The sequence below is a fragment of the Hyperoodon ampullatus genome (genome assembly GCF_949752795.1).
Source record: "Hyperoodon ampullatus genome assembly, chromosome: 4".
Taxonomy (NCBI): Eukaryota; Metazoa; Chordata; class Mammalia; order Artiodactyla; family Ziphiidae; genus Hyperoodon; species Hyperoodon ampullatus.
This window is the reverse complement of record NC_136917.1, coordinates 48,079,188-48,092,952: the sequence shown is the minus strand read 5'-3', so window position 1 is coordinate 48,092,952 and position 13,765 is coordinate 48,079,188. Positions and strand designations below refer to the sequence as shown.

Genomic DNA, 13,765 nt, shown 5'->3' with positions numbered 1-13,765 from the left:
TGGGGTCACATTTGCACATCCCTCTGGGACTGACTCTGCCCACTGGAAACTGCCAGGGGAGGGCAAGTCCAGGGAGGATTCAGGGACACCTTCAATCGTGGATACTGCCATCCCCACCAACCACTCTGCCCAAGGTCTTTTTTAGCTGGGGAAACTGAGGCCCGTTGAAAGGAAGTGACTCTTCCAGAGCACATAGCAAGATAATTCCAAATGCCAGGCTTCCTCATTCTCACCAGTTCTGGAGGTTGGAGGGGGTTGAGACTCCCCCTTTGGAGCCATGGGGAAGAGACCCCCACCCACCTTGGCTCCCATCCCTTCCTTGAGAGAAAAGCGCTAAGGCAGGAACATACTCTCAGCTCAGACTCTTGAGGACAACAAAAGCTCTCTTCCTAGCGGCCAAGAGAACTCAGCTCTGGACAGTCCAGACACTACCCTCCACCCCACTCCTAATGCCAGGGTGCTGCCAGACAGGGGTGGGATGGGTAGGTGCACCCTGAGCCATCTGGACCAGTTCTGGGTCACCCCTTTCCCCAGAGTGACTCCAATTTTGTCCCTAGGCTCTACATACAGTTAGTACCTCAGTTACTCCAAGTCCATTATTCCACTTGATAAATATTTATTTAGTGACTCCTATGTGCCAGGCGGTGTACCAAGCATTGCAGATAATCTTCCCTTCTCTCCCTTCCATCCTCCCATCCTCCCATCTTTCCATTCTTCCTCCTCATTCATTCATTCATTCATTTAGTAACTACTTAAACTATTAAGGCAGTACAGCCTATGGATAAGAGGGATATTTGGAGCTGGACTATCAGGATATGACGCCCGACTCAGCCGTTCACTAGCTGTGTGAGCTTGGCAAGTCACATAAGTTCCATTTCCTTATCTGTAAAATGGGGATAATAATAGTATCTTCCTTATAAGGTTGTGATGAGGAGGATAACATGAGTCAATGTACACTAAGTGTCTGGAGTATCACCTGATGTAGTAAACACTCCATAAACTTCAGCCATCATCCTTGTCATTGTGATTATGTGCCTGGCACTGTGCCCAGTGCTGAGGAAATCACTTCAAAATGCTCCTCTCACAAAGGTGTCTGCACGCCAGCCCTTGTTTCAGCCTCCACCTTCTGCTGTGGCCTTGCCGCCTCCACTTCCACCCCCAAAGCTGGGCCTTGCCATGGCTCCCGCAGCCCTGTAGGGCTACCCTCTATCTTACCTCTCAAGCCAGCAGGAGAGAGTCCAGGCAGCTGAAACCTGTCACAATCTGGCCACCTTCTCTCCCAGCCTCACCTCCCTCTGCCCTGCCATACGTGCCCTAGCCTCAGCCTATCCAGGCCCTTGTGGTTCTCCAGATTCATCCTCAAATGGTCCTGCCTTTTTGCCTCCACTGGGCCTTGATGGATGGAGTACCCTCCATTCATCAGAATGTCAAACACTTCCTGCCCAGATCCTTCAAATTCAACTGAAACATCATCCATCATCCCCAGGAAGCCCTCCTTCCTTCCCCTCAGCCAAGAATCATGAGATCTGCCTTTGAATCTGCATTTCCCTTTGTTGGCAACTTTTCTTTATTCCATGAGCGATGGGGAGCCATGGAGGGTTCGTGAGCAGCTGAGCAACACACTCAGAGGTACACTTTAGAAGAATGGACCAGATCCTGTAGAGGATGGAGACAGGGAGAGATTGCAGGGAGGGAGGCCAGGTAGGGAGTCCTTCAGAGGAATAAGGGTTTAAGCTTCCTGGGCTGCTTATCCCCTCTCTGCCTACTCTAGTCTCCCCCTTACAGAATCAGATCCTGTGATTTCCCCAGCACTGACTCAATAAGTCAGGCGGAAAGTCAAAACTAGGACCCCATGCCTGACCCTGCAATGTGTCTACTTAAGCCCTGATCCTCAGCATTCCTCACTCCCTTTATTTCCTCTGCAGCTGCAAAGCAGGCTGAGGGCACTGAAGATGATGAAGAATCAGGGCAGGCCAGACTGTGCTTTATGTTCACCTGGCCTGTGAGCCGAGCATCCCCAGAGACCCATAGGTGAGCAGCCCCCAGCCATGCTCCCTCATCCCCTGCCAAGTAAAGGAACGAGCCTGTATTTTTCAGTTAATCCCTCAACAACCCTGTGAAGTAGGCTCTGTTTTAATCTGTTTTACAGAAGGGGAAACTGAAGCTCACAAAGACAGAGAGACTTGCCCAGAGTCGGGCAACCACTGAACAGAGGAGTCAGAATTCAAACCCAGATCTGATTCCAAAGCCAGTGCCCTTCCTCCACCACATAGGGACGTGAGGCTCCCAAGGCCACATCCCCTGGGCCCACTCATGGCAGAAGCCAACCACTGAAGGAGCCTTTGGAGATCTCGGCAGACCCTCAGAGCTGCACGGACAGGGGCTGTAGAGATCTGATGCTCAGCTAGGCCTCTGGTCCTGGGGGCCCTGCTTGGATTCATGGGAGGCGAGGGGACGGAGGACAGGAGGCTGACCGCTCAGGAGGGAGCAGGGCTTTGCGAGAGGCTGGAGGCAGGTGTCTTGACACCTGGGCTCTAATGCCAGGCCTGTGTCTGAACCTTCTGTACAACCTGGGTGACCCCTTCCCTGTTCTGGGCTCAGAGCTCCGCTCTCTGAGATGAGCACAGTGGGTTTGCTGGACTCTGTCAGCCCTATCAGCTGAGGCTGGATGGCCTGGAACCTTGGGCCTGTGGCCAGAGGAGGGCTGTGGATTTGGGGAAGCTGGTATTAGAGGGCTCCCCATCCCGTTTCTGCGGAGGCCGGAGCAGGCTCTCTCCTGCCCACGGTGGAGCCGTGCCCACACAGACAGGTGTGCTGTGTCTGAGCACGCAACCTCAGGGGCTGTGCGGGCTCCCTGGAGTCAAGTGTGCAGCCACTGAGAGTGCGGGTAAGAGCACGGGGCCCAGCAGCTCTACCACTCAGCCCCCTGTGACCCTGGATGCAGAATTTCTCTCTCCGTGCCTCAGTTTCCTCATCTGTGGACAGCACTCACGTGGCTGTCCCACAGGAGCGTTAGGTCAAAGCCTTGGTCAAGCACCAGCAGATGCTCAGTAAGTGGCAGCTGCCATTACTGCTCCGGGTCCTGACACCCCTGCCCCTGCCCCGGGCTCCTGAGCAGGGTGGGTGTTCCAGGGTTTGGGCCCACAATGGGGCCTGCCCAGACCCCCCAGCTGGGCTGGGAGCCTTCCCTCCTTGGGAGGGAGACTTGAATTGGAGCGCCCCTGCCAACTCCTCCCTCCCGGCTTGGCAGTGCGAAGACAACGCCGGCCAAAAATATTTGTGTGGGTGGCGGAAAGTTAACTTTTCCGCCTCTGTCTTCTTTCCTGGAAACCGTGGCCACCGTCAAATACAGCAAAACAGAAGCAGGCATAGAGTGAGGCGAGGCCCTGTGGGGCGTCCCGGGGAGCCCTGCCCCCCACACCCACTCCTGCCTCCTGCCATCTGGCTCCATGGTGGGGCGGGTGGCGGTGGCGATGGAGGGCTCCAAAGGCTTAGAATCATGGCATCCTGCAATGCCAGGGCTGGCTGGACCCTCCAGCATCATCTGGCTCAAGCCCACCATGGTGCCTTTGGGCAAACCGACTCGAGTGCAGAAGGCCCCTGCCCAAGGTCAAACAGCCAGTTAGGTCTCTTCAGAATTCTACCGGCCCTTCGTGAGATTCTAAGATTCTTTGAAACTCTAATGGCAGAAATCTGGCAGCAGCTGGAGAGTGAGAAGGAATCTGGAGATGAATGAGGCCCTGGAGCCTCTCTTCTCTGTGTCTACCATCATGGTCAAGGTGCCAGAGCTGGGTTCAGAGACCAACCTTATCACTTACTAGCTGTGTGACTTAAGCCAGAAGTCACTTCGCCTCTCTGATCCTCAATTTCCCCACCTCTGAAATGGGATAATAACAGTACCTCCCTCATAGGAGCCTACTGGGGTGGGGGATGCCTGACCCTGCCTGGGGGCGGAGGCATGGCCTCCAGGTACCACAGCAGCAGAGGTCAACCCAGGCCCTGAGGTCGCCAACATCCACAGTCTTTCACAATTCTCAGAATTCTCACCGCCCATGGGGCAGCCAGTAGGAGGTGGGGGGATTCTTCTCTTTCTGTTTTATAACAGGATAAGTGACATTCAGAGAGTTCAGATTCTCCAGAGTTCACACAGCTAAGCAGTGGTGGAATCCAAGATCTGTTAACCAATATCTATAAACTTCAAGGTTTCCTCCCAAGTGCAATTGGTCACTGACCCTGACTTAAGCTCTACCTGCCCATCCTGGGGCATCTTGCCCACCTCTGCCTGGGGCCTCCACAAATGATTTTTAAAACTTTGTCTCCAACCTGGAACTCTCCCCTGCTCTTCAGGCCTCCCTGGGGAGCTGACCATGCTCATCTCCCCCGGAAATCCCAAATCAAACTCATCTCCCTGCTCCCCTGAACACCTGCTCCTAACCATTTATTCCTGATCTCTATTAACGAAATCACGCTGTCACCAGAGTGACGAACTGGGCTGCATCCTAGCCTCCTCCCTCTTCCTTCACACCCACTCTCCATCTGCCTCCCCGCCCAGCCAATTTTTCCACCCAAGTTTCTCTCCCATCCATTCCCTCCGCGCATCCCTATAGAAAGACTCCATCCCCTCTCTCCTGGATTGCCATCGTTTTTAACATTTCTAAATAATCATACTATTATTATTATTGTCCCTGTTGTCATTCACAGCTCTCCCCACCAGATTTGAAGGCTTCACAAGCCAGAGTACCATGTCTTCTTTAGTCCCACTGTAGCCCCAGTACATTTTATGGTGTCTAAAATGTAAACAGGAGCTCAAAAGTTTTTGGTGGAATGAAAGAATAGTCAACATGTATTAAGTTATGTCTCAGAATCTGTCCTAAGTCCTCTGCATGCATTTTCTCACTTAATCCTCGTTGCAACACTATGATGGAAATATTACAGTTCCCATTTTACAGATGGGGAAGCTGAGGTTCACAAAGGTCATGGAACTTGTTGCCTGCCACATAGGTGGCAGAGGTGGGATTCTAGCTCAAAGCCTGGGCATGTAAGCATATCACTGCACCACATCCCTTGGTGCACAGCCTCCTCAGGGGGTCCTGGCCCCAGTCTTGCACTCTCTGCACCACCATTGCTGTGATTCTTTGGGGCATATGTACCTTTGGTGACACATGAGAGAATTTTTCTAGGAGGTGCCCAGATAAATATTTCTAAATGACTAGGTATTTATTTAATGTGTATTAAGGGAGAAAATGACTTAGCACAACATATTTGTGGTTTCTCTGCAATTATTGCTTAAGATAAGTCTAAAGCAATAGAAGTAAGTTATTTAAAGTTGATTTACGGAAAGATATTAAGCAAATAAAGTGTAAGTGGCATAAGGGTATGGCAAAAATTGGGGCAAAAATTTGGGATGTCGAATGACTGAAGCTTGGGACTTTCCTATGGACACATGAGACCCGTACCCCAAACCCCAGTCAGTTCAGTTCTCAGGGTTCCCCTAAAGTGGACTCAGAGACTCAGCCTGGAACACACAGAGAACCGTCTCATGCACTGTTTCTTTTCTCCCTCTGCAGATAGATCATCTTGAAGGGGAGGCCTCACAGACGAGAAACGGGTTAAGGAGGAGGGCTTGGTGGTCCACCACCCACCCAGTCCAGGAAGTCTAACAGTTGGACCCCATTCCAGCTCTGTGAGTTGGCTGAGGAAGGCAGGGCTGCAGAGAGCCAGAGAAGGCCCCGAGGAGAGCAGAGACCAGGGTTTATTCGGGATCCTCCAGTCCTGGCCTCAGCCCAGGCACCAGCTTCTCTGTGTCCCTGAGGAGAGGCAGCACCATGCTGGGCCCTCACCTCCCACCCCCGCCCCTGGGGCCCAGCGAAGGCAAGTCCTCGCCCTGCACATTTGGGCTTCCTGACGGGAGCTACAGGTGTCTGGCCTTGGAGGCCGAGGATAGCGGCGGCGAGGAGGGCCTACAGGGAGAGGCGGGGCTCACGGACTTGGAGGAAAACGAAGTGGCCAGAAGGAGTGAGGACAACGCCTGCAGAGCCGCCCAAGGGGCACCACAGCTTCCCAGAGCCCGGGGCATCCAGTCACCCAGCTGCTCCAGGGAGGCACGAAGGGGTTCCCAGCATGACAACAGAGCCAGCCAGGACTGGGACACGGTGAAGGCCCAGCAGGTGATGACAGCCAGCCTCAGCCCCAGCCCTGGGCCCAGGGTTGCCCAGAAACCAGGTAAGCTCATGGCCCTTTTCCTCTGGACTGCCAGAGTCACGGGGGACGCCAAAGGTCCTTAACACAGGCACTCCTGACCATATTTTCCCATGGTACACAAGAGACCATCAGAGTCCCACGGGCCTGCCCAGATTAACAGCTGTGGAGAGACAGGGGAGGCTGTGCCATCCGTGTCATTCCAGCTGTACCACATCTAAGTCCACTCTTTTCTCTGCCAAAGAGGGCACGTGAGAAGGCAGCGAGAGAAAGCCACGTTATCATGCTTGGCTAAAAAAAGCCCATAGCTCACTCTTGTCTGCCCTTTCATCATTCGTGGTAACAAATGACCTTAGAGTCTGAGCAACTGATGGGGCAGGACCACCTTGCTGAACATACTAAGTGCCAACTACTTGCGGGTGCTGGGGATGCAGCACGGGGCGAAACAGATGTGGTCCCTGCCCTCATGGTGCTTTTGAGGTACAGACTGAGCCTTTGATCTAAACCGACCTCCTAATTTTACACGTGGGAAAACTGAGGCCCAGAGTGAGGAAGAGACTGCTCCAGGTCACTCGGCCTGTCGGTGGCTGAGCCGAGCCCACATTCCTCATCCAGGCCTCGGTTTCCCATCTGTTAGAGGCGACAGAGGCACGTCACCTGGGCTGCAGTGATGACTCAATGACATTGTGTAGTGGAGAGCTTGGTGTGCATGGCACAGAAGGAAGGAAGGAAGGAAGATCAATTTCTCACAGGCGGCAAGAGTCGGCAGAGCAGGGCGGGACAGGGAAACCCATACTGTATCACCTCCACCGCTGGGTCCGTGGCAACGCTGAAGTGGGTCCAGATGGGGAGGGCATGAGCCGGGCCATGCTCGCTCAGGCAGGAGCCGCTGCCAGCAGATCCCGGGGGCGCAGGGCGTGCGGGGGACACAGGCCTGGGAGGGCTTGTGCGTCAGGAAACTGAAGGAGCACTTCATTTCTGTGCAGGCGTCGCCGACACCCAGCCTGGCGTCTCACCAGCCTCCCACCCACTCCCTTCTCTGAAATAATTCTCTCCAGGCTCTGACCACCCCCAACGGGCACCATTCCCCACCCCCATGGCCCCCAGGCTTGGGTCACACAGGGAGCCAGGCAGGAACAAGGAGGGGCCTTCAGTGCATTTGGGGTAGGTAGGAGGAGGATCCCAGGAGGATCCAGCAGCCTTGAACTTGGAGACAGGCCTCCACACCAGAGTCGACGCAAATCCAGGTCCCCTAGAGCCGGAAGCCTCAGGACCTGCTCCCTTCCCTCTCACAGACCATGGCTGGGGGTCAGGAGACATGGGTGCTGGTTCTGGACCTGATGCAACTAGCCAAGCCCCCAAAAATCCCTTCCCAGTTTCTTCATCTGTGAAAATAAAATAAAAATATGAGCCCTATCTACCTCATAGAGCTATGGGGAGGTTACAGGGTAATCTAGATAAGCATGTAAGGGATGTTGATAACAACTAAAATGATCATCGTCAGTGCAACAATACAAGAGCTATTATTTGTTGAGCCCTCATGTGCCAAGTCCACTGTGCTAAGAGCTTTGCACATATCACTTCATTTAATCACATAACAATCCCCATAAGGGACATACTGTTACTATCTCCATTATACAGAAGAGAAGACTGAGGCTCAGAGAATACAAGTGACTTGTCCAAGACTCATGGCTAGCAAGCTGCAAAGCATGATTCAATCACAGTGTTTTGAATGTGGGGCTTTGCTCTTGGCTACCACTGTGCTCTGGATCTACACGGGTGAGAGTTGTCTGCTGACACCCTTGAGGGGAAGAGACCATATATGGAGAAACTACCAGTACTGACTCCTGTTGGCTTCTCACACACAGCTGGCCCATTTCATGGTATCTCATTCTTGTTGATCTTACTCTAGCCTTTCAAGGCAGCTATTATTCTCCCCATTGTACAGGTGAGGCAACTGAGGTTCAGAAACTTATGTCCCTTGCCCAAGGTCACAGTCAGCGCTGGAGCTGAGACTATGGTCTTGTTCTTCTTGCTCACAGTCTGGTTCATTCCTCTCTTTAACATCTAGCCAGATGGTTATCTAGTTCTGTCCTGAACATTTCTAGGGAGAGAAGAGGTAGGAGTAACCTCAGGAGGATGGAGTGGGGAGGGGAGACTTCTCAGAAGTGGAGGCAGAAAGGAAGCTGGGTCTTGGGAGAGAGTAGAAACCCGGGTGGTCTTGGGTCAGAGCCTACACTGGCCTTTCTGCTCCCTTGAGAAAGGGAGTGGCCAGAGTCCCTTCTCTCTACGCGCGGAGATCTGGAGGGAAGAGGCCTGTGGCTGCCAGGTTATTAGCGGATTAGGGCGTCCTTTTAAAACTTCCTCCCATTACTGCCAAAGGATTATAAGCATCTTCAGACAGTTACACCCATCCTTCCGCAATTATACCTGCCTCTCTTGAGTGCTCCCTGACAGTTTTAACTATGGGTCACGGCATCTTCTGCCTTGGGTATCCACCACTTGGGGTGGGTGGGTTCCAGGGACATTTTGCTAAGGCCTGAGTACAAGCTGAGCAGAGCAGAATGGGGTCCTTGGCAGGCTGGAGGGTCAGGGGATGCAAAGAGATGAGGTGGGCAGCAGCCTGCAGCTCAAGTTTCCTGCCATCAGCTGCTGCCAACTTGAGAGAAGATACGTGGGAAGGAAAGTGTCCCATAGGGCTCCTCATCAGCGCTGGTTAGTCCATAGCTCACCAAGAGAGACCCACGCTGTACTTCCCACAAAGTCTCAGCTGGTCATAACTGGCAGGGCTTATTGAGATTATTCTATAGATAATCTTGTGGAGATTCCTAAGTCCAGAGATGGCAAGTGAATTGTCCAAGGTCACACAGTAAGCTGGTGGCAAAGCTATAGCTGGAACCCAGGGTTTCTGCCCCTCAATTCAGCTGTCAGGCCCTGTGTTAAATGCTTTGCATGGGTTATTTCTTTTCATCCTCTAAACAACCCTCTGAAGTTCATAATTTTCTTATCTGTTTGACAGATGAGGAAACTAAGGCGTAACAAGTTTAGGTGACTTGTCAAAGTATCAGGCCAGCGGGTGGAGGAGCTGAGATTTGAACCCTGGGAGGTCTGGCCCATGCTTTCAGCCACCCTCTGTGCTGCCTTGTCTCCATGGAGACAAGGCAGCAGGCAGTGTTCTTCCACCCACCTGGGGCTGGGGAAAGGTTGTTCAGACTCTGAGGGATGGTGGACAAGCCATACCCCTTCCTCCTTGGAGACACTCAGGGAGACCTGGGATCCACTGCCAATCCAGCCCCTCCTCTGCCCCTGGCTTTGGGATTCCCACCTTCCCTCCTCTCCAGGCCATTGTTCTGGAGGTCCAGGTTATCTGGAGAATTTGGAGACCTTTCCAACTCCAGTGGACACTGTTCCAAGCCTTTGGGGTGGAGATGGGGGGTGTGGATCTGGGTTGTCAGAGGAGCCCTGCCCCTGGCCATGTCTATCTTGTTGAGGCAGAGGAGTCAGCGCCCATGATGAGAGCTGATCCCTGGGCCAAGGACAAGGCCCCTGTTCTTCAGGCCCGTGGAAAAGAGGGCAGACAGAGAGGCAAGGTGCTGCCCACTCTCCCTCCCCTCCCCAACCACGGTGACTCTAATAGGGGTGATGGTGTAGGAGCAGGGCTCACAGGTTCTCATAGACCTCACACACGTACCCACACATACTCGCCCACACTCCCTACCAACACATGTGTATGTACAGTGATGTCTACACACCATGTTCTTATGCAAATGCTCATGTGTATATATTCACAACTGCACACACATGCACACACATGCATGCTCTCAGACACCAACACACCCATGCATGGGGTAGACATCGGCACACACCCTCCCACAGACGCCCCCCCCACCCATGCATGCTTAACTTTCACATGTGGACGCACGTGTCAAATTTGCATACATAGCAGTCCCACCTGAAAACATACAAGCACACATATTCCTTCCCTTAGATAGAGGTTAAAAGCATGTTCCTTTCTCCATTTTCTTTTGCTCACACACCTACACTGTGCAGTCTCTCTTGCATGCACACACTCTCTCCTACAGGCGTATCCACTCTGCACACCCACTGTCACATACCCACATACAGACCGAACCACTTTCTGTCCTTCCTTTCCCCCATCTCTTTCACTTTCATACCCACCCACACAGTAATCCTAGCCTCCCTCCCTCTCTCTCTCTCTTTCTCTCTCCCACACGGTTTGTTTCCTGGTTTCTCACAGGCTGGGCTATAGCACGTGCACTCACAGAGCAGGCAATACCCTGCCTGATGCCAATCCCCAGGACCCCTTCAGTGCCCACCTCCATCCCCCCACTGTCACCTGGGGTAGCCCCAGCACAAGAGCAGCCACCGGGTCGGAGGGATTCTCTGAAGCCATGAAGCCAAGCAGAGGGTCAGCAGCCAGGGAGGGTTTGTCCCTTCTGTCACCTGACCCCATGCACTCTAAGCCCACCCACTGGGGACAGGGGACATCTCAAAACCAGGCCACTTGCACCTCTGCATTTCACAGAACCTTGGGTGAGTAGGCTTACATCAGCACATTTCCAACTTCCTCTAGCAGAAATCTAAACACAGAACCTTGATATAAAGGACACAAAAGTGGAACCACCCTGGTTAAAGGGGTGGGGTACTTGGAACCCAGGGAAACTTCGGTGAAAACCCAGGACAACGTTTTTCCACGTGCTCTGTTTCAGAATTGTTGGGGGCATGAAAGGTGCTTCTTATCAGCCCAGTTTCCAAGCCCATTGCTAGCCTCTCCACCACTGGGAGGGGGCACCTGATTGTGGAAATCTTGACTTTTCACAGCATCCCCAGTAGATTCTGATGCACAATGACCCTTGCCATGGGGCTCTGAAAGGCACTGCCCTTGTTGTTGCTGGCCCACTAGTTAAGACAGTGGATGGCCCCAGACTGCCTGGGAGGTGACAACCTTCCTCAACCTACATTTGCCAAGGCCTACTTAGGCAGTCCTACCTGCCTAAGTCCTAGACAGTTATTCTAGTTACTGGGGCTGAGAAGGGAGAGGACGGGCCTATGAGGGTACTGCATCTGGGTCTGAAAGGAAATGGGCTGGGGAGATGGGAGGTGGTGTCAGTTATGGGGACTCACAAAGACAGACTTAAAATGGGGTCAGTGGGAAGGATAGAGGAAAGAGGGGGGCATGAAATAGATGGGAGAGACATGAAGAAACTGAGTGAAATAGAAAGCAGAAGGATTCAGGGACCCATCGAGAGACACAAAAATTGAGGAGGAAACAGAGAGACAGACAATCAGGCAGCAGAGAGTGAGGCCAGGGAGAGGAAAGAGGGAGAGAGAGGGGACCCGAGGGGAGACGGGAGGCCTAGCCCGTGGCGGAGGGAGTCGCACCTCCGAGGGCTGGGCTGGGCTGGGCTGGGCTGGGCTGGGCGGGGAGGGCGGGAAGGGCGGCGCTAGGGCCCCGGGGAGCGGGAGGCAGGAGCGTGGCTCGCCAGCCCGCCCAGCCCTCCCGGCTCCCGGTCCCGGAGCAGCCTGCTAGGCGGTGGAGTGGGCTGTGGCGGAGGTTCGGAGGGGGCGCCCGGCGCGGGGGGCGGGGGGTCGGCGGGGGTCTCGATCGGGGCTGGGCGCGCTGACGGACGTGGCCAGGTGCGCGGAGGTGGCGGCGCCGGTGAGCTCAGGGACCGCGCGCGGAGGCTGGAGGTGAGTGAGGGGCACCGGCCGGGCAGGGGTGCCGGTGCCGAGCGAGCCTCGCCCCTTCCCACCTGTGCCGGTCTAGGCGCCGCCCATGTGGAGGTGGCACGCCTGGGCTCCAGTCCCCACACGCAGGGTGACCTTGGCCGAGTCGCTGCTACACTCTGGGCCTCAGTTTCCCTACCTGTACGGTGGGGTGGAGGCGGGGACCTGGGGAAATCTCGAAGCTCCGCGGCAGCTCAGCAGCACGCCCCGAAGCCGGACTGCGTGGGAGCTCCAGCCCTCGAGCCCCAGCCCGCAAGCAGATCGCGGCCGGGGCAGCCGCGGGCTGGCGGGTGGGCGACAGCCGGAGGTCTGCGCCCCCCGGCCCGCTCTGGGGAAGGGGGGAACGGCTTGACTCCGGGAAGTGGCGGGTTGGGTTCTGCCGGGGGTTGACCAACATGGGCGCCTGTGGGGCAGCGGGAACGGCGTGTGCTGGGCTCGGGCCCTCACCCCTTCCCGCGGGCGGGGCGCCCTGGTCCGGCTGTGCGGGCGAGGCACGCAGGACGCGGTACCCGCAGACCGCGGGGAACACCGGCGCGAGCCCCACCTGGGGAAATCGAGGCCTTTCCTGAGTGCCTATGGGGGAGAGGGGGAACTGTCCTAAGGGCTCTACACCGCATTCTCACACTTTGCCCAGTCTGCCAAGGTGAGCGCGGAGGCCCTAGAGGTGAAGGGCGGGGCTCCTATCTAACCACTACACCGTGGAATCAGGGGGCTCCATCCAGAGCCCGGACAGGACCTTTCTGAGAACTCGGGAGAAAAGGTCTCCCTCCTCCCTACCTCCACCCCAAGTTATAGGCTAACTCTGGATGGGGACAGGACCTCCCGTGTTCCATGCCTGGGTTGTTCACAGAGACAAGAGCCAGTTGGGAAGCAGCATGCGCCCCCGTCCCCGTCCTACCCTGAGTGGCAGGTGGCACTGGAGTAAACCACCTTGCTCTGTGATCTTGGGGCAAGCCTCCTGCCCTCTCTGGCTCCCAGTGAGAGGGTGGGCGGGTGGCCCCTGAGGGGCTAACTGCGTTGGAGACAGCAGCACTGGTAGTGGCTGTAGCGGCAGTCGGAGGTTGCCCCAGCCCTGTCATGTTGCATGATTAGGATGAGATAGGTTGCTGATCAGAGGGACTAGGGTATGCTGGGGTAGGGGGCTGGAAGCCTTGCTGGTGCCAGCCTGACTGTCACCACCCCCAGGCCTGGCCCCCACCCTGTGTTGGGGGACAGCACCACAAACAAACTGATGACCTCCTCCTCCTCCCAGTGCTTTGCTGTGTTATCTCAGGCAGTGGAATGGGACCTCAAGGGAGGAGAAAATACTTTGTTTGCTTGGGAGGTGGGGGAACACCTGCCTCTCTCTCCCTGTGGGATCTTGGGTTGGTTCCTCTTCCTCTCTCTCCTATCTGTACAACGAGGGGAATGGACTAGGATCATTCTGGTTTGAGATTCAGAGAACTTCCCAAAAGCAAACTGTTTGCTGCTATGCCATCTTGGCTACCCATCGCCACTTTGCAGGCCTTGAGACGGCTCCCCCACCTCCCCGCCCCCAGACTGGTACCTAAATTAAACTGTGGTTGGAATCAGCATGTACTTTATTAAAATAAGGCCTTTTAACTCCTTCCCTCCCTTGTTATCTGTTGCCTTTCCCCTAAGGTAAAAAAATAATTATAAAGCAAAAAGAAAAAAATCCTGTGGCATTCAGGGCCTGGTTCCCGACTGATCCCTAGCCTCTGCAGTCAGCATTTTGTCTAATCTCCCCATTTTAGAGTTGGGGAGACTGAGGCCGGGGAGGGGAAGAGATTTGCTCAGGGTGGTTCTGTGAGGAGAAGGC

At 54.8% G+C, this 13,765-nt stretch overlaps 1 protein-coding gene across 1 annotated transcript in view; it reads left to right on the top strand.

The window, feature by feature from the left end:
* Positions 1 to 5,825: 5,825 nt before the first annotated feature.
* The window catches only part of SYNPO (synaptopodin), a gene marked incomplete at both ends in the record, with an annotated part of 35,008 nt that continues 27,068 nt past the window's right edge, over positions 5,826 to 13,765 (top strand). Inside the window, one exon of the mRNA XM_079704089.1 lies at positions 5,826 to 6,222. Coding sequence (XP_079560215.1) covers positions 5,826 to 6,222 — 397 coding nt within the window. The remainder of the gene's footprint in view (positions 6,223 to 13,765) is intronic.